Source organism: Brassica rapa, chromosome A08 (genome assembly GCF_000309985.2).
Source record: "Brassica rapa cultivar Chiifu-401-42 chromosome A08, CAAS_Brap_v3.01, whole genome shotgun sequence".
Lineage (NCBI taxonomy): Eukaryota > Viridiplantae > Streptophyta > Magnoliopsida > Brassicales > Brassicaceae > Brassica > Brassica rapa.
This window is the reverse complement of record NC_024802.2, coordinates 2,881,562-2,901,877: the sequence shown is the minus strand read 5'-3', so window position 1 is coordinate 2,901,877 and position 20,316 is coordinate 2,881,562. Positions and strand designations below refer to the sequence as shown.

The window sequence follows — 20,316 nt, the reverse complement described above, 5'->3', positions numbered from 1 at the left end:
TAATTATAAATAAATAAAATTTATGAAGTGTTTGAATATAGGAGTCATTCAAATTGAAGACTATCTTTTAGTTCTAATACTTTTTTTTTAATCATAGTTATAGATTGCTCTAAAAACACTGAAACCGGTATATATCAATCATAGTAGCCGAACAAGATTGATCATTATGCAGTTCTGGTTTATTTTGGGTTGTTAATGTAAGAAAGTATCTGAGTATGATATGGAGTTATACAAAAGTGCATTATATACACGGCAATACGGCATTGTAGTAGGGTTTATTGACGAGAGTATATGGTTTCCTTAAACATAGAAGATCCTAAATCAATCATCAATACGATTAATAATAGGTACCATATAGTTCAAACTTTAACTGTGTACAAACATTCAATTCAGCTTACTGCGATTTGTCAAACCAATCTGAGACGTTAGCCCCTTAAATCGCAGTAAGCTGAATTGAATGTTTGTACACAGTTAAAGTTTGAACTATATGGTACCTATTATTAAGGATCAATCATATTGATGATTGATTTACTCTACACATAAAAGACGTGTCCAATGTTTAAAAGGGACTCACGAGGAACATTGAAGATAACGCTGTTCCCTCTACAAATCTTTTTAAGAAACGCATAAACATAATTTATGGCAATCTTCTTAGGAAGCGATGAAATTTCTTCTTGCTTTCACGACAGTGTTTCCTTGAATATGAACAACCCCTGAGTCTCTACCACTCTTTAGAAACTCCAGCTCGTTTGTCTCCTCCTCACCCACCGCTCTGTCCGGGCAGTACCTAGCTGCATTGCTCGGTATATCAAGGGATATGATTGTGTCCAGTGTTGATACCGTGTAGTCCACCATCGAAGAGAACATGTCCATGTCGTTATTGTTGATCAATACTTCTCTGGACTGATGCCGCTGGCTGCAGATAGAAGCACTGCTGATGTTGCTTGAGTTCTAAACAAAACAACATTAGGTCATACAAAGGTTTTTGAAATGAATAAATTTAAAATTCTTAAATTTTTTTTTTTCAAAAATAACAGTTTTTAAAAAAATTATTTTAAAATACAACAACATATTCATGAAAAACTCTAAAAGAATACTCAACTATCCACAAAAATATTTGTTTTCCTAATTTCTAAATCACAAACTCAAATCTATATTTCCAAAAATAGCAATTTTAAAGAAAATTATTTAAAAATACAACATATTCATCAAAAACTTTGAAAAATACTCATCTATCCACAAATATTCTTGTTATCATAATTTCTAAATCACAAAACCCAAATCTACAATATTTCTCTAATAAATGAAATTTTTTCAAAAATAGCATATTTTAAGAAAAATATTTAAAATACAACCTAAATCATAAACCCAAATCTACAATATTTCTCAAAAAATGAAACAAACTTTCCAAAAATAGCAGTTTTTAAAAAAATTATTTAAAAATTCAACCTATTCATGACAAATTCGTAAAGAATACTCAACTATCCACAAATATTCTTGTTATCCTAATTTCTAAATCACAAACTCAAATCTATTATATTACTTCAAAAAATGAAAACTTTCCAAAAACATCAGTTTTTAAGAAAATTATTAAAAATACAACCTATTCACGAAAAACTCTGAAAGAATACTCATCTAGATTTCCACCCGCACAACCGTGCGGGTATATATTTTCACATTTATATATATAGATATTTGTTTTACATAATTATTATATATTTTTAATGTTACTCACATATTTAAATGTTTGTATAATTATGCCAAATATAATAATTTTATAGTTTACATGCTGTAAATTAAAATCATCACATATATATGTTGCTTATTATATATTTGTCTTATTGAATTTACGTTTGATTACTAAACTAAATTTTTTAATGCATGAAATAAAATATATGAAAACAATTTTGTTTTTAATTTATTTATAATCATGATCCGTAATTCAAATCGCTAGATTTTTTTAGTAATTTTTTAATGTTTATCAACTTTATATAATAAATTACTGTATATTAAAAAGTTTAAGATAAGTTAAATTTTTATACATGTATTATAGAGTTTACTAATATTAACCCGTTCTACCAACATATTATGTTTTTCGCATAAATATTTTATATTTATGAAAATAAAATATGTTAACTTATCAATTTAAAATAATTTTATCATATTTTGTTCAATATAACATTTTTATTTTAAAATGATAGATATTATTATAAAATTGATAAAATAGGATATAATCCAAATCTACAATATTTCTCACAAAAATGAAAAACTTTCCAAAAATAGCAGTTTTTAAGAAAATTATTTTAAAATACAACATATTTGATGAAAAATTCTTAAAAGATACTCATCTATCCACAAATATTCTTGTTATCCTAATATCTAAATCGCAAACCTAAATCTACAATATTTCTCAATAAAATGAAAACTTTTCAAAAATACCAATTTTTAAGAAAATTATTTAAAAATACAATCTATAGATGAAAAATTGTAAAAGAATACTCAACTATCCACAAATATTCTTGTTATCCTAATATCTAAATCGCTAACGAAAATTTAAAATATTTTTCAAAAAAATGAAAAACTTTTTAAAATACAGTTTTTAAGAAAATTATGTAAAAATACAACATATTGATGAAAAATTCTTAAAGGATACTCATCTATCCACTAATATTGTTTTTATCCTAATATCTAAATCGCAAATCCAAATTTAAAATATTTCTCAAAAAATGAAAAACTTTTAAAAAATAGAAGTTTTTTAAGAAAATTATTTTAAAATACAACATATTGATGAAAAATTCTTAAAAGATACTCATCTATCCACAAATATTCTTGTTATCCTTATTTCTAAATCACAAACCCAAATCTACAAATTTCTCAAAAATGTAAACTTTCCAAAAATAGCAGTTTGTAAGAAAATTATTTAAAAATACAACATATTGATGAAAAGTTCTTAAAGAATACTCATCTATCCAAAAATATTCTTGTTATCCTAAATTATAAATCACAAACTCAAATCTACAATATTTCTCAAAAAAATAAAAAACTTTCCAAAAATAGCAGTTTTTAAAAAAATTATTTAAAAATACAATATGTTGATAAAAAATACTTAAAGAATACTCATCTATCCACATATATTGTTGTTATCCTAATTTCTAAATTACAGACCGATGTCTACAATATTTCTCAATAAAATGAAAACTTTTCAAAAATACCAAATTTTAAGAAAATTATTTAAAAATTCAACCTATTGATGAAAAACTGTGAAAAAAATACTCAACTAGGCACAAAATTTTTTGTTATCCTAATTTCTAAATTATAAACTCCAATCTGCAGTATTTCTCTAATAAATTAAAACATTTCCAAACTCTCGAAGAGTAGGAGATGCTCCTCAATCCCCTGCTCAGCGTCTCAACAATCTCGATAGGTTGGTTCGAAACAGAATATTCTCCTTGAGAAAGAAAGTTGGAAGTAAATATGAGAAGACCATGGAGATATGGTTTGGGAGTAGATAATGCTTTCTTTTTCTTCTCAAAGTTATATTTAGGCTCATAGCTTTCTAAACAAAATAGCACTAGCTTATACAAAGGTTTTTGAAGTGAATAAATTTAAAATTTTTAAAAAACATTTTTACAAAAATAGCAGTTTTTTAAAAAAAATATTTACAAATACAACGTATTCATGAAAAACTCTAAAAAAGTACTCAACTATCCACAAAAATTCTTGTTATCCAAATTTCTAAATAAAAAAACTCAAATCTATAAAATTTCTCTAAAGATTGAAAACTATCCAAAAATAGCAGTTTTAAATAAAATTATTTAAAAATACAACTTATTCATGAAAAACTCTAAAAAATACTTATCTATCCACAAATATTCTGTTTATCATAATTTCTAAATCACAAAACGCAAATCTACAGTATTTCTCAAAAAATGAAACTTTCCAAAAATAGCTTTTTAAGAAAATTATTCAAAAATACAACCTATTGATGAAAAAATCTGAAAGAATATTCATCTATCCATAAATTCTTGTTATCCTAATTTCTAAATCACAAAGCCAAATATACAATATTTCTCAGAAAATAAAAACTTTCAAATAATAGCAGTTTTTAAGAAAATTATTTTAAAATACAACATATTGATGAAAATTATGAAAGAATACTCATCTATCCATAAAATTCTTGTTATCCTAATTTCTAAATGATAAACTCAAATCTACAATATTTCTCAAAAAAAATGAAAACTTTCCAAAAATAGCTGGTTTTAAGAAAATTATTTAAAAATTCAACCTATTCATGAAAAATTCATAAAGAATACTCAGCTATCCACAAAAATTTTTGTTATCCTAAACTCAAATATATTATATTTCTTAAAAAAATGAAAACTTTCCAAAAATAACAGGTTTTAAGAAAATTATTAAAAAATACAAACTATTCATGAAAAACTCTAAAAGAATACTCATCTGTCAACAAATATTCTTGTTATCCTATTGATGAAAATCACAAACCCAAACCTACACTATTTCTCAAAAAATTGAAAAACTTTACAATAATAGAAGTTTTTAAGAAAATTATTTAAAAATACAACATATTGATGAAAAATTCTTAAAGAATACTCATCTATCCAAAAATATTCTTGTTATCATAATTTCTAAATCACAAACCCAATTCTACAATATTTCTCAAAAAATGTAAAACTTTAAAAATAAATAGCAGTTTTTAAGAAAATTATTTAAAAATACAACATATTGATGAAAAATTCTTAAATGATACTCATCTATCCACAAATATTCTTTTATCCTAATATCTAAATCGCAAACCCAAATTTAAAATATTTCTCAAAAAAATGAAAATTTTTTAAAAAATAGCAGTTTTAAAGAAAATTATTTAAAAATACAACATATTGATGAAAAATTCTGAAAGGATACTCATCTATCCACGAATATTCTTTTTATCCTAATTTCTAAATTACAAACCCAAATCTACAAATTTCTCATAAAATGTAAACTTTCCAAAAATAGCATTTTTTAAGAAAGCTACTTAAAAATACAACATATTGATGAAAAGTTCTTAGACTCATCTATCCAAAAATATTCTTGTTATCCTAATTTCTAAATCACAAACCCAAATCTACAATATTTCTCAAAAAAATGAAAAACTTTTCAAAAATAGCAGTTTTTAAAAAAATTATTTAAAAATATAACATATTGATGAAAATACTTAAAAAAAAATACTCATCTATCCACAAATATTCTTGTTATCCTAATTTTTAAATCACAAACTCAAATCTACAATATTTCTCAATAAAATGAAAATTTTTCAAAAATACCAATTTTTAAAATACAACATATTGATGAAAATTTCTTAAAGAATACTCATCTACCCAATAAAATATTCTTGTTATCCTAATTTCTAAATCACAAACTCAAATCTACAATATTTCTCAAAAATGAAAAACTTTCCAAAAATAATTGCGTTTAAGAAAATTATTTAAAAATACAGCATGACACCAACCTCTTGATCATAGTACAACATGACACCAGCCTCTTTCTTGGGACCTGGTCTTCACAAAATCAATATTACAGAAAGATTCCACATTTGTTCAAACTGAGAATCTTAGATTTAAATCAGATATGAAGTGAATCAATTACGTTAACATTGCATTCGTCAAAAGTCTAAGAACAAATTGAGGTGGTTTGCACTAAAAACAAAAAAAAACAAATTGAGTTGAAAGTGAGATCGAATCACCAGGAGATTACTCGATTTGAGAGAGAATCAAAACGTTTTCAATGACATTCATCTAGTTGTAGTTCACAAAAGAAAACAGCGGTTGCAATTACAGTGGTAAAAAAGTTCAAAGGACTTCACCCTTTGTTATTTGCAACGAGCAAAGTTTGCTCGGTTGTTGACTTCTGGTCAACCTTGTCAAAAGTCAGCTATGCAGATAAAAGTTCAAATAAGCGCGAAACAGCAGAGTCGTTGGGTCTCGCGGGAAAATCCCATGTACTTTAGCAGGCACACGCCTTAACCAGCGACTTCTTTCCAAGCTTTTCTTTGTTTATACTTGTCTACAAATAACAAAATAAATCAGCTAGATTTTTTGAACTAAATCCGTTAATAACTTTTAAAACTCTAAACTTAACACATTCAAACTTATCATTAGTTTTGGTAAATTTGTTAACGAGAACACAATGAAGCAAATACAGTTACGGATCAACAAAGACATAGATAGCTCATCATGAAACCAAACGTCCAAGAGTAATCACAACTTGGTTATAACTTATAACAAACAATAGTGTAGTGATCTCTCTATTACAAGTACCTTGAGTGAAGATCAACCACTAAGCTTCTGGTGCTTCATAAAGTTACAGGCTTTGGGAATCTTTAGGTATGTTCCCATGCTTTATCGTGAGTTATGTCCTCAACAATCACAACTTTAACTCGAGACTAGATCCTGAACCCAGCGATACTTGTCTTCATTTCAGCCCCAATACCCGTTTCATATAACATCAAATAGTGACGATGTGTTTGAGAATGATTCACCTCTTAAACTCTCAAAAGCACAAGTCATGACTAATGGCTCAATGAGAAGGTGAGATATAAATTGCTCATATCATCAAAGAAGTCTTAATTTTTACTCATTCCGGAGATATTTACCACAAGGGTAAAACTTAATCATTTCATTAAGCATTACATCATCAAACTATATGAGAGCCAAAAACCAAGAAAAGTCACAAATTCTAAACAAGGATTCTAGAAAACTTGACACTCTTTACAAAAGACTTCATCTTCTTTTTACCTCATGTACATCATCAGATACTTAAGAACTTGTGTTTGTAGAATTCATCAAACGAGAGCCGCGTAACTGCAGAACAATACGGTAAACAAAGAACTGAATATAGGGATGGCAATTGGGACCTTAGCCCGCGGGCTAAGCCCGTAAAGTCCCACTGCGGGGCGGGTTTGGGCTTAGATATCTTAGGCCCGAGATATTGCGGGTCTTGCGGGTTGGTCAATTTCGGGTATGGGCCAATGCGGGGCGGGTCGACGCGGGTTTGCGGGGCATTCGAGACCCGCGTGTCTTCTTCACCAGAGACGTTTGGTGTTCTGCTAACCGACGAAAAAGGTGAGAAATGGCGACTGTGGAGGCAATTCTGAACCTTCTCTTCCACTCGTCGACTAAAGTCACCACTGAGCCTTATCTTCATCACCTCTTCCTCGATCTACCACCATCTACCATCTATACAGGTATATGATTTCTTCCTCTCAGTAGACACGAGTTAAAGTTAAATCTTTGCATGTTATTTATATCACTCGCCATTCTATACTGTAATTAGATTACAAATTTACAATCTGCTACTAAGTTACAGTATTGAGTTCAAGAGTTCGTTTGCTTTGTTTGACTTGACTACTTGACTTGAAACATGATGGTTGTAGACTTTAGTGATAAGAAGTTATCAGTTTTAAAGTTTTACGGTTAATTGTTTTAAAGTTTTACTGTTAATTGTCATTTGTCTTATAAGTTGCTTGATGATGATGGTTATAAAAAACTCGTAACTTGTGAGAGGTATGCACCCATTGTATACCACTTGTTTGGTCTCATTAAAAAGCTTGACAACCAACCTTCTTATCTTTTTTTTTTAATGTCACTAGATGTGCTGAGAAGCTTTACTACAAAATTAGACACACATGAACCACCACCACACGAGTCAAGCAACAACAAAGAAATGAGGACAGCATTTTCACTACCCGCGGGCCGGACCGCAAAGTCCTATATAGCAAGCGGGGCGGGTTTGGGTAGAGGTTTGGGAACCGCGGGTTACGGCGGGCTGACCCGCAAAGATCCGCCAGAGATAGAGACCGCAGCGGGGCGGGCCACGGCGGGGCGGGTTGTCCCAATTGCCATTCCTAACTGAATATGCAGCGATATATAAACCAAAAAATGGGCGATTTTTTTTTATGTACCTGGGTTAGTAGAAAGCAGCCTTGAACATACGTCGATGCAATCTGGATGCAACTGCTGAACAATGGACCGAGAGAAAGGACAAGATAAACTAGATTTGATGTTCCTTAAAACCTATGGTCAATGGTAAAAAAAAAGGTTTCAAGCTTTTGGATCAAAAGAATCCTAAACCAAATCAAGATCTCACCTGAACATTGTTCCTACCACTGAAAGGTGGATAGCCATGAAGAAGCTCGAAAAGAATTGCTCCTACGCTCCACATGTCAGCCTACAATGTTTCCCATGAGCCTCCATTGCTTGCCATCTTGAACACCAAGAGATTCAATAGGAGCATAATCTCACCTTTTCATTGTATCTCTGAAACTGAAGAACTTCAGGAGCCATGTAAAACGGAGAACCACACACTGTCTCTAGATACTTTCCCGGAAGCAGCTTTCTGCTTTCAACATGAACATAAAAAAAAGGATCTTTATCACAATAACAACACCTCAAATGCTATAACATTAGCATTGTTCTCTAAAATTACCTTGATAGACTAAAATCAGCTATCTTCAACACCGATTCATCACCTGATCCAGCTAGTAAAATGTTCTGTTCCAATCAAAACATTATAGTCATGTTCGTTTGGTTGCCGCAGTTTTCGGCGTCGGCGTCAGTGTCGGCATCAATGAAAATAGTTGTTGTTAGTTTCGTAGACACCGACGCCGATGCAGTTTTAATCGCAGACGCAGAATTTTTCGGCGATCGACGCGAGGACGCAGCGTTTAGACGCAGACGCAGTACCGGCGTCAATGAAACGAACAGATTTTTATTAAAAAAATTGACGCCGATGCAACCAAACGAACAACACTTATGTCACAAATCATATACTCTGCTTAGCCTAATGAAACATTCGCCTCGGCCCCCAAACTTTTAATGGTTAATATATGTAGAGTTCATTTTTCTCCAACTGATTAAGAAAATCTTTGTATTAATCTGTAATCTCCAATTGATACCAATGTAACAGTACCTCTGGTTTAAGATCCCTATGGATGATGTGATTATCATGAATGATTTCTAAACCAGCTCCTGCATCCAAGATTCAAACTCCATAAGAATCAAATATCATCACCGTGAATTTTATAAAGCAATAGATACCAATTTGCTTCATGAATCTTCTGGCGATATGTTCTTGAACTCTCCCGTGACGCTTGATGTACGAAGATAGAGTTCCACCGTCGCAATACTCGAGAATCATGATGAGTAAGTCCTTCTCCTGGAGAACTCGGAGGAGGCGGATGATGTTGGGGTGATCGACGGAAGATAGAAAATCGAGCTCGTTTTCCAAACAGATTCTGAGATTGTGATTGAGCTTCGAGAGATCGAAACACTTCATCACCGCTTCTTCTCCGGTTAACATGTGCTTCGCTAGCCAGACGGTGGAGGTTGAGCTCTCGCTCAGCTTCGATTTCGCTTTGTATTCATCCATCGTTACCATAGATCATCACTATCTCCTTCCGGCAAAGATTCCATCGCTTCTTCTAACAAAAAGAGACACAAAAAAACGTTGTTACGACGTCGTTTCAAGTATGCGATTATGAGAAGAAGATTAAAAGGAATCGAACCGAAAGCGGTTCAGAAAACAGAACCGAACCTAAACCGGAAAGTTGATTTGGTTAGGAAAGTTCGGATACAATTATCAGGCTTTATATCAACCCACAAAGTGATATATGTAGGTTAAAGAGGGTCAAGTATCATTTATCTTCGTGTTTCAACTTTTTAATGTGGTAGTTATTGTTAGAGAGAAAACCAAGCATTCAAAATTTTTGGCGAGAAAGGACGTGGTTACCAAACTTTTAACTATTGATTAGAGATGGCAAAATCTCGTCGAAGTTTTCTCTCTAAGTCCTTTGTTGTGGAGTAGTAACTCGCCTAAGATCCGTTGCTGGTCGAGCCATAAGCATTCAATCGAGCCACCACTTCAAATTAGTAGTATAATCTGTCAAATTTCCAAGATATCAAACAACGTCTTATTGGAAGTTTAGACCAGTAGTATCTAATAATAATAAGACGTTCGGCTCTGATAACTACGACGCCTGTTGAAAAAAAATTCAAAAGTAAATTCATGCGGGTAGTTTTTTAGGTTCAAAGTGGACAATATCATACTCATCGGATAATAGAGAGTTAGACATGGGCTCAAAAAGTTCCAACATTCCTTGTGTGTGTTTTAGTGCCAGAAGTAGAGATGAAAAAAAAAGAATCCAAAAATTAAAACACCCTCGAAAAAATGACTATTATATATTTACCTTATAATAAAATTTCATTTGGTCATTTTTTTGTAGGTTATTTTAGTGAAAAGAAACTAAAAATGACTATTATATGAAATTTCTCTTTTTTTTTTAATATACATATATATATCTTTGGTATTAGTGTTAGAAATAAAATTATCCATGAATAATACCACTAGTTAACAGCGGGACACTTGCTTCTTGCCTCTGCCTTCCGGGTTCCAGGTCAAGCGATTCCTCTTACATAAGGATAAAATGAAAATCTTTCTTAAACTAAGAGAAAAGCAAATATATATTATCTAAGTAATGAATTTTTCCCAAGGATTTCCACTCTGGTTTTGGTTGGATCTACTCGGTGACATATTGAAAGAGAGATTTTTTTATGGATATTGGTTTGATGGTCGAATTAGGGTTTATGGATGGTTGGGTTGAAGAGATTTGATAGATTGAAACACTGAGGGTTGCGGAAAAAACCTCAGATTTCTCACTCTCTCACTCTGGTTTTGAGACACCAGTCAGATTGAGAGCTTGTTGATTGTTTTAGGTTCACACACTTCACAATCAAGTTGTTGAGAAAACAAATGAATCACCAAAGAAGAAAAGAGTTTTTGATAAAAAAAATGATGATTAAGTTCAGATCTGAAAAAAAAAATTAAAGGAAAGACAAGTCAAATTTGTGCATGAACACCTAGGGAACATAAAAAGTCGTGCATGAATACCGAGGAAAAAAAGAGTGGTTTAGGTGGTGGGTTTCCAAAATGCCCACTTTGAAGCTGTCGAAATCCCTATAGCTCTGAAGTGTTTAAGGAGGCTTTCTAAAGTTCCCACTTTGAAACCGTAGGTAGAAAAGTAGAGAATTGATTTGATACTTCTAAGAGACCGAAAAGTGATTGTAGGCGGTTGAGCTAGTGTTTGCTCGGCCCAGTAGCTGATCCTCCATATCTATGTTCTGAATAATGCACGCCATCTCCTGAATAAGCTTCTTGGACTTGGATCTTCTAATAGGTCCAACCGAGATTGCAAATGGATCCTTCTTCTGGTTATCTTCACTTTGAGGCGAGAGAAACACATCTTTTGTTTGGTTCTGGTCAATATCATCTTCTTCATAATCACTTGACAGTTGCATCCATTCAGGCTCATCAGGTTCCTCTAGGGTTGGTTCATCCTGGATTGCATCATCCTCTCCTCCTTTGAAAGGATTTGTCCTCAAATCCAAGTGATCGACATGAAAAAGAGCCAAGTCAGATACATTGAAAGATGAACTCACAGTATACTTACCTTGAAGATCAATCTTGTAGGAATTGGTGTTGATTCTTTCAATTACTTTGAATGGACCATCTCTTCTTTTCATCAGTTTGGATTTTCTTTCATTTGGAAATCTATCTTTCCTGAGGTGTATCCAGACCAAATCTCTCCAGGGTTAAAGATCAGCTCACGCCTCCCTTTGTTGGCTTACTTCTCATACTACTTTGTTGTTGCTTCAATGTATTTCTTGACATGTTTATGCAAAGACACAACAAATTCGGCATTCTGCTTACCATCAAGGTTAGTTTGTTCTTTCAAGGGTAGAGACAACATATCCAAAGAAGTCAATGGACTAAATCCATAAACAATCTGGAATGAAGAAAACTTAGTAGCCCTATGAACTGAATTGTTGTATGCAAATTGAAAATGAGGCAAACAATATTCCCAAGTTTTAAGATTCTTTTTAATGATTGCACGCAAGAGAGTAGACAGAGATTTGTTAACTACTGTCCATCAGTCTGAGGATGACAAGTAGTAGAAAACAACAATTTGGTTCCAAGTTTAGCTCACAATGTTTTCTAGAAATGACTCAAGAACTTAGTATCTCTATCAGTCACAATGTACCTAGGAATTCCATGCAATCTAACCACATCTCTAAAAAACAAATCAGCAATCAAAGAAGCGTCATCAGTTTTGTGACATGGAATGAAATGAGCCATCTTAGAAAATCTATCAGCCACAACAAAGATGGAATCTCTTCCCTTCCTAGTTCTAGGCAATCGAAGAAAAAATACATTGAGATATCTACCCATGGTTCAGACGGAATAGGCAGAGGCATATACATACCTTTGGTTTGGTTTGTTGCTTTGGCTTGTTGCTTTGGCTTGTTTGCAAGTAACACACTGATTACAAAGCTTCTCCACATCTTTTCTCATTCTCGGCCAGTAGAAGTGATGCTGCAAACTCTTCAAAGTTTTGTCAATGCCGAAGTGACCCATCAATGCTCCTACATGTGCTTCTCTGACAAAGAGATCTCTCAAAGAACAGTTAGGAACACACAGTTTTGATTCATAAAACAGAAAGCCATCATTTTTGAAATGTTTTTCTACAGCAACCTCATCACACTTAACATAAACTTCATTGAAATCATTATCAGTTGCATAGTAGGACTTAATATGTTCAAAACCGAGGAGTTGAGTTTCCAAAGTAGAGAGAAGAGTGTACCTCTGAGAAAGGGCATCAGCAACCACGTTCTCCTTACCTTGTTTGTACTGAATGACATAAGAAAATGTTTCCAGAAACTCCACCCATTTGGCATGTCTTTTGTTAAGCTTTTGTTGACCCTTCAAATGTTTCAAGGACTCATGATCAGTGTGAATGACAAACTCCTTTGGCCAGAGATAGTGTTGCAAAGTCTGGAGTGCTCGGATCAAGACATAGAGTTTTTTGTCATAGGTTGGATAGTTCAGAGTTGCACCTCCAAGTTTTTCACTGAAATAAGCAATGGGTTTCTTCTCTTGCACCATAACTGCTTGAATACCTACACCAGAAGCATCACACTCTATTTCAAAAGTTTTTACAAAATCAGGAAGCATAAGTAGTGGTGCATTAGTCAACTTCCCTTTCAGCAGATTGAAAGTCTCTTCTTGGCTGGACCCCAAGTGAATCCCACAGTTTTTTTTATCACTTCAGTGAGAGGTGCATCAGTGGTTCTAAAGGCCTTCACAAACCTCCTATAGAATCCAGCTAAACCATGAAAGCTTCTTACTTCTCCCACGGTTTTAGGAGTTAGCCAATCCCTTATGGCTTTCACATTCTCTTCATCCACCTGTATACCCTGAGAAGTCACAAAAAAAACCTAAAAAGACAAGGTTATTTGTTCCAAAAGAGCACTTTTTAAAGTTAGCAAACAATACTTCTTTCTCAGGACATCTAAAACCTTTCCCAGGGATTTCCACTCTGATTTTGGTTGGATCTACTCGGTGACAGATTGAAAGATGGGGTTTTCGATGGATACTGGTTTGATGGTCGAATTAGGGTTTATGGATGGTTGGGTTGAAGGAATTTGATAGATTGAAACACTTAGTGTTGCGGAAAAGACATCAGATTCTTCACTCTTTCACTCTGGATTTGACACACCAGTCAGATTGAGAGCTTGTTGATTTTTTTGGGTTCAAACACCTCACAATCAAGTTGTTGAGAGGACAAATGAATCACCAAAAGAGAAAAGATTTTTTGATAAAAATGATGATTAAGTTCCGATCTGAAACAAAACAAAGTTTAAAAGGAAAGACAAGTCAACTTCGTGCATGAGCACCTAGGGAACATAAAAAGTCGTGCATGAGTACTGAGGGAAAAGAAAAGAGTGGTTTAGGTGGTGGGTTTCCAAAGTGCCCACTTTGACGCTGCCAAAATCCCTATAGCTCCGAATTGCTCAAGGCATCTTTCTAAAGTGCCCACTTTAAAACCGTAGGTAGAAAAGTAGTGAATTGATTTGATACTTCTAAGAGACCGAAAAGTGATTGTAGGCGGTTGAGCTAGTCTTTCCTCGGTCCAGTAGCTGATCCTCAATATCTATGTTCTGAATAATGCACACCATCTTCTGAATACGTTTCTTGGACTTGGATCTTGTAATAGGTCCAACATAGATTGCAAATGGATCCTTCTTCTGGTTATCTTCAGTTTGAGCCGAGAGAGACACATCTTTGGTTTGGTTCTGGTCTATATCATCTTCTTCATAATCACTTGACAGTTGCATCCATTCAGGCTCATCATCAGGTTCATCTAGGGTTGGTTCATCCTGGATTGCATCAAGGTTATATGAATATTTCACAATCCTAAGAGAAAGACCACTTATACTATAAATATGAGGTTTGTAATAGTAAAGAAAATTGGCCAATTCGTCCAACTTAAAAGTTCATCGATTCGACAACTACCAAGGCAACAAGATATACCCAAAAGATCATCTTCAGCGACATGGTCATAATAGGCTGATCTTCATAATTACTATAAACCACAAAAAGGTATCTACTCTTTATAGCACGCCCACAAGTCTACTTATTGGCTCAGGCCATGACCTCCTTCACACATGCAGGAAGACTCCATGTTCATGAAACATACTAGTCTATCAGCTCCAAGTCGGTTCATGTCTAAATTGTTAGAACCGTAAGCTATTCCATTTTTTTGATATAGTTTGGTTTGGGTATATTTAGTACCCACCCAAAATGTAACAAAACTCCATACTACAAAAAAGTCTACATTGATAGCATATTGTTATAACACATTTTACTGAACTGCTATCGTAGATGATTTAGAAAATTTTAAACTATATCTAAACTCCAAACCCTATTCTCCAAACCCCAAATATACTTCAAACCATATGTATTGTACCATAAATTATAAAGCTACGCAGTAAAACTAATATTTTCCAACTTAAACACCAAATCTTAACACATAAGTTACAAATCCAATTTTTCAAATTTTATTCTCAATTTTCACTCTAAATCCCAAACCCCATAATCCAAACCTTATATTATAACACTAAATTTAATTAATTATAAACTCCAAAACATAAATTTTATATTCGAAAAACTAATCCCTAACACTATATTTTAAAGTTTTATATGTTTTTAATCTGATTTATTTTGTCTTGGTAAAGGAGGTGGTCATGAGCAAGAGGCGGTGGTCGTGAGCAGAGCTGGTGATCGTGAGCAGAGGAGACATCTCCTCCCATCGTCAAAGGTCTCGAACTTGCCCCTGTCATCACCGGTCTCGAACTTGTCCCGGTCGTCCATCGATGGTGCCGGAAATAGAGACAGAATAGAGGAAGACATTGAGAAGAAAGCGGCAAAGGAGGAGGGAGGCGGCAGCAGAGATATTAGGTTTAGAGTTAATTAGGGTTTGGTTAATGAGGTTTAGATTTTGGTTAATTAGTTATTGATTTAATGTTCTGGTTTACTTAGTTTTTTTTAATTCTGGTTTAATTTTAATTGTAAATTTAGGTTTATTCAATTTACAAAAAATTGATTTCAATTAATAAATTTAATTCAATTTTAATTTTAAATTTGGAGTAATTTTAATTTTAAATTTGGAGTAATTTAACTTATATTTTAATTCAATTGTATGTTACATATACATTAATATATGATTTCTATTGTAGAAAGACCTATCATAGCATGGAATATGAATCGTAATTAAGCTAATAACATCATCCAAGTATTGCTATCGTATCAGTACATATAGTAGGGTCCAAAAAACTGTTATCGTATATGGGGTACCTAAGATGGCATATACTCGGGTAAGACCTAGATTCGAACCGAGATCGCATATACAATACAGACCCGAACCCAAAGCAAACCTTTATTTTCATCGATTTTGGTTTGGATTTCCAGGTTCGGGTAAAAATGTCGGTATAATTAGAAGTCCAGTTTGGAATGAAACTCTGTTACGGTAATAAAAAATTCCTTACTAAAAATTCATATAAAACACCCCCTTGGATTTGTGGTCATATTGAAACAGTCATATTCATACATATCTATAGTATATATTTTTAGAAAGAAAAAACATAGTCAGAAAGTCAAATGTGCAAAGAGAGGAAAGTCAAATAGTACATGTTTCATTTTGGGATCTTTTTCATAAAATTCAATAAAAATGGAAAAGTTTGCTTGACAGCTTGTACTATTTCTTTGTAGTTACTCAATTTTCTTTCATTGTAATCTACCATAAATCTCACATTCCATTTTTATTACATAATACTATGTACATCAATTAACAACCAATTTTAATAGATTTCTTTTTGACACATGTCAAAATTTCATGATGACAAAATCCAATTTTTGTAATATAAAAAGCTTCATTCTTCCTTGTAATAAGACACATCTTCTAGCTAGCATACATACATCCCTGGCTTTCATCCAAACGTCTACAAAAGTAAATTTTCTAATGTCTATAGCCCATATAACCGAGGATGGAGATAAAGCTCTCTTTCTGCAGCAAGAAACTTCTGAAATCAACTCTCCTCTTAATGAATTTCCGCCGAGTACTAATGTTCTTGTTGTCGACGCCAATCTCAGCACTTTACTTGATATGAAAGAAATCATGGAACGCTGCGCCTATCATGGTAACTCTCTTCTTACATATGTATGTATAAATTTAGCGATTTAATAAAGAGTTGTTAAAGTTAGGGTTTAGGGTTTATACTTATGTGTTTTGTCGTTATCCAGTGACGGCTTATGCGGACGCGGAAGAAGCTATTGCGTTTCTGACAAAGTGTAAACATGAGATTAATATTGTGATTTGGGATTATCATATGCCTGGAATTAATGGACTCCAAGCTCTCGCAATCATTGGTTCAAAGATGGATCTTCCTGTAGTAAGTATGTATATCGCACATTAGAGTTTTATTTTCCGAACTATTATAAACAAAATTCTCTTAATTCGATAGAAATATAATAATTTATTTAATCTTTGTGTAGTTATGTCTGGTGACGATCAAACAGAATCGGTGATGAACGCAATGGTACATGGTGCATGTCACTGTGTTATGAAACCCGTTAGAAAAGAGATCATAGCCACCATATGGCAACACATTGTACGCAAGAGGATGATGTCTAAACCCGGTTTAGTTCCACCTGTTGTGGTTCATGGTGACTATTCCAAGCAAGAGAAAGATGATTCCGTGACCGTAGACCAAGATGATAGTGAGGAGAGCATCGATAAGATAGAAGAGAAAGCAACACAGAAACAGACAATGATATGTATAGAAGAAACTCAACCAATGCAATCACATTTGGTTAAGAGTAACGGTTCAGACCAAGACGACGACGATTCCAGGAGCGTAAGAAATTACAACTATGAACAAAGCATCGACAAGAAAAAAGAGAGAGATTTGAAGAGACCGCGGATTTCGTGGACTGGAGATCTTCAACAGAAATTTCTCGAAGCCATCGATATAGTTGGTGGGCCTAAAAGTAATCTAACTATTCTAAAATCTCTAGTCATTCAATTTCTTTATTATTTCTCTTCTATTTACTAATCTTTTTTTTTTAATGCAAAAGCAGAAGCTAGTCCAAAGGTACTTCTCAAATGCTTGCATGACATGAATATCGAAGGACTCACTAGAAACAATGTGTCCAGTCATCTTCAGGTTCAAAGAAAAACTATTATATATTGTGACAATTAAACTAGGATTCTGCATATATGAATAACGCAAGTTCTACATCAATTGTGTTCTCGTGCAGAAATATCGTCTTAGTCTTGAGGAGACCAAAATTCCTCAACAGTTTCCAGAGACTGGTTGGTCTAGTTTGAGTAGACCTTCACCTTTCTTAGGTATGAACAATGGTTTCATAGCACCAACGTCCCTTAGGAATGGTCCAGCTGTTTACCCGGTCCAGGACAATCAATATCAAAATGGTTACTTGGCAATAAACAACAACCAGTTCGTGACCAATAATATGCATGGTTTTCCCTACTCGGAAAATGATCACCATCTCCAGCAGCAGCATCAACAACGACAATATCAGCTTTCTAATCAGATGATGAATTACATGATGAGAAATGAACCTCAACAAGCTTATAATAGCATTGGTTTAACGGATCTCGAACCAAATATTTATCCAAGTCTGCCGTACTATCCAAACGAGTTTCTATTCGATGGCTACAATTTCAGTAACTGATATGAGCTTCTCTTTAAGACGGTCTTTGTAGGAGATTATTTGGTTTCTAGAAAAATTCAAGATTGTGAGGGAATAATCAAGTGACATAAGGGAAAACTAGCATGTCTTGTGCGTTGCAAGAAGTTTAGCTATTATTATATGAGACTAATTACAAAGTATCTGTTACTGGTAATATGTATATCAGTAAATCAGGGTATCATATGTATGAAATGCTTTTTTTTTAATAAACTTTTGATTTATGAATATTTTTTCTTTTAATAGATTTTATTATATAGTTTATAAATTGAGATGCCTGCAAGTTCTTTTAATTCATAAACCAGAGCACATTATCAAATGTATAATTACTCTGGCTAATTTAAATGTCAATGGCTCTGCATAGGTAGGCGTTCGGGTATCTATTCGGATTCGGTTCGAATCAATTCGGGTTTCGGATTTTCGGAGTCAAACAATTCGGCCCCATTCAGGTATTTTTAAATTTCGATTCGGGTTCGGTTCGGATCTTTTCGGGTTCGGTTCGGATCTTTTCGGGCTCGGTTCGGGTTTAGATAATCTATTTAAATTATATTTAAAATTTTAAAATTCAATATACACTTTAAATTTCTCAAAATCTATAAACAAAATAATATATTACATATAAATTTGGAGAACATATATAAAAATACCTAACTTAACTTATAAATTGGTTTGGTTTGAATTTTTTGATAGATAATCAATAGATATTTCAAGTATTTTTGGTGTTTTAAGTATATTTTAGCTATTTTTAACATTTATTTTTGACTATTTGTATATATTTTCAAGTATTTTGGACAATTTAAAACTATCTTATATATTTTGGATGTTCTTAATATACATTTTCTAAAAATAATTAATATATTTAGATATATAATTCTGTTTCGGATATATTCGGGTATCCAAAATACTTCGGTTCGGATCGGGGTTTGGTTTCGGTTCTCTAGATACCAAAATTTTGAACCGTTTGGATATTTAATCAATTTCGGTTCGGGTTCTATACTACTTTTTTGGATCGGATTCGGATCGATTTTTCAGATTTGGGTATTTTGCCAGTCCTAGCTTTGCATTAGCATATATGCTTCTTATTATCCAATCAACATTTATAATAGTATTTAGAAGATGCAAATGCTCTCCAAAGGCTTTTTTGCCCAATGTTTTCATATAAAAATTTTGATAAAGCATTTGCAGTTTGAATGTATAAAATTTTAAAAATAAGTTAACAAAATTAGTTTCTTTTATTTAATAATATCACAAGACTATATTTATATAAAAATAAACTTTGTATTTTTAAAATAAAAATAATTTTTAAAAAGAAAAGAAGAATATTTCACATTAAAAATATAACAAAATTTGATTTACTATTAATAATAAATATAAAACTATCTACAAATATATATTATATATATATAATATTTAGAAATAAATAATTTATAATCATATACTAATTTTATATATTGGAGATTTGCCGAAAAATCCTTTATATTCATTTTAAACATAAAGGTGTATCACATGCAAAAGCAATCTAAAGAGATGGTAAAATTAATAATTAACCCTTACGACCAAACAAAAAACCATAAATGTATTTTATAATTCTGTCATTCGTAAGTATACACGTAATTGAAATATACCTATATGTAGACCTTTTAAAAAGTCTACAATGTAGACTTATTCTCTAGTCTACATCGTAATTTTATCTAATAATTTAATTTTTAAAATGCATAAAAATAATTTTGTGAAATTTTTAATAAATCATCAATGTAAGAATTCATATGAAATATATATATATTAAGATTTTATACAATTGAAAAATTTACAAGAATATATATTGATTTGGTAACCATGTGATGAAAATATATATAAGTCTACCAAAACGGAAACATACAAAAATCAAAAATAATTTTTATTAATTTTAGTTTTCATATGAATAAACTAAAATTATAAACTTCAAACTAATATTCGAAAATTGTAAGATCATATATTAAATTATTAAAATAGTAAAGAATGAACAACAATAATGAAACTATCATGGTAGACTTCCAAAAAAAATCTACTAGACTTACAATAAAGTTTAATCCACAATTTTAATTTTAGTAGACTTTAAAAAAGTCTACAATGTCATAAATTTCAACCTAGTTACAATTTATGTCTACCTATATA

At 32.3% G+C, this 20,316-nt stretch overlaps 3 protein-coding genes and 1 long non-coding RNA gene across 11 annotated transcripts; 2 read left to right on the top strand and 2 right to left on the bottom strand.

Moving 5' to 3' along the window:
* Nucleotides 1-4,075: 4,075 nt before the first annotated feature.
* On the bottom strand, nucleotides 4,076-5,177 carry LOC117127325. The gene is made up of 3 exons (XR_004450258.1): nucleotides 5,120-5,177; nucleotides 4,584-4,665; nucleotides 4,076-4,285 (listed from the first exon to the last, which is right to left on the bottom strand). It is a non-coding gene; the product is annotated as an uncharacterized LOC117127325 (long non-coding RNA).
* Nucleotides 5,178-5,758: 581 nt separating this feature from the next.
* On the bottom strand, nucleotides 5,759-9,662 carry LOC103832962 (serine/threonine-protein kinase ATG1t). 8 transcript variants are annotated; one of them, XR_004450319.1, is made up of 7 exons: nucleotides 9,096-9,662; nucleotides 8,968-9,026; nucleotides 8,485-8,549; nucleotides 8,301-8,394; nucleotides 8,163-8,226; nucleotides 7,961-8,072; nucleotides 5,759-6,063 (listed from the first exon to the last, which is right to left on the bottom strand). XR_004450319.1 is itself a non-coding variant. In XM_033277481.1 (7 exons), exons 1-7 carry the CDS (start codon nucleotides 9,433-9,435, stop codon nucleotides 6,020-6,022), a joined length of 795 nt encoding a protein of 264 aa, XP_033133372.1. In that variant the 5' UTR covers nucleotides 9,436-9,662; the 3' UTR covers nucleotides 5,759-6,019. The 8 variants fall into 8 exon arrangements, 5 of the variants coding, with proteins under 5 accessions (XP_033133372.1, XP_009107318.1, XP_033133374.1 ...); XM_033277481.1 differs by having other exon boundaries at nucleotides 8,146-8,226; XR_004450318.1 differs by lacking the exon at nucleotides 5,759-6,063 and adding an exon at nucleotides 6,587-6,860.
* Nucleotides 7,056-7,946, top strand: LOC103832961. The gene is made up of 2 exons (XM_009109069.3): nucleotides 7,056-7,243; nucleotides 7,649-7,946. Exons 1-2 carry the CDS (start codon nucleotides 7,129-7,131, stop codon nucleotides 7,909-7,911), a joined length of 378 nt encoding a protein of 125 aa, XP_009107317.1. The 5' UTR covers nucleotides 7,056-7,128; the 3' UTR covers nucleotides 7,912-7,946.
* Nucleotides 9,663-9,952: 290 nt separating the features above from the next.
* On the top strand, nucleotides 9,953-18,390 carry LOC103832960 (putative two-component response regulator ARR19). The gene is made up of 5 exons (XM_009109068.3): nucleotides 9,953-16,589; nucleotides 16,693-16,845; nucleotides 16,945-17,439; nucleotides 17,530-17,615; nucleotides 17,710-18,390. Exons 1-5 carry the CDS (start codon nucleotides 16,286-16,288, stop codon nucleotides 18,145-18,147), a joined length of 1,476 nt encoding a protein of 491 aa, XP_009107316.2. The 5' UTR covers nucleotides 9,953-16,285; the 3' UTR covers nucleotides 18,148-18,390.
* The last annotated feature ends 1,926 nt before the right edge of the window (nucleotides 18,391-20,316 follow it).

Bases quoted from the DNA above. Each gene is read 5' to 3' on its own strand.
- LOC103832961 (XM_009109069.3), top strand. From the start codon at position 7,129: ATGGCGACTGTGGAGGCAATTCTGAACCTTCTCTTCCACTCGTCGACT. The intron at 7,244-7,648 runs GTATATGATTTC...TAATGTCACTAG, and splicing joins ACCATCTACCATCTATACAG to ATGTGCTGAGAAGCTTTACT.
- LOC103832962 (XM_009109070.3), bottom strand. From the start codon at position 9,435: ATGGTAACGATGGATGAATACAAAGCGAAATCGAAGCTGAGCGAGAGC. The intron at 8,395-8,484 runs GTAATTTTAGAG...TGTTGAAAGCAG, and splicing joins GCTGATTTTAGTCTATCAAG to AAAGCTGCTTCCGGGAAAGT. The intron at 6,861-7,960 runs GTACATAAAAAA...ATTGTTCTGCAG, and splicing joins GCTGCTTTCTACTAACCCAG to TTACGCGGCTCTCGTTTGAT.
- LOC103832960 (XM_009109068.3), top strand. From the start codon at position 16,286: ATGATGACAAAATCCAATTTTTGTAATATAAAAAGCTTCATTCTTCCT. The intron at 16,590-16,692 runs GTAACTCTCTTC...GTCGTTATCCAG, and splicing joins GGAACGCTGCGCCTATCATG to TGACGGCTTATGCGGACGCG. The intron at 17,440-17,529 runs GTAATCTAACTA...ATGCAAAAGCAG, and splicing joins TATAGTTGGTGGGCCTAAAA to AAGCTAGTCCAAAGGTACTT.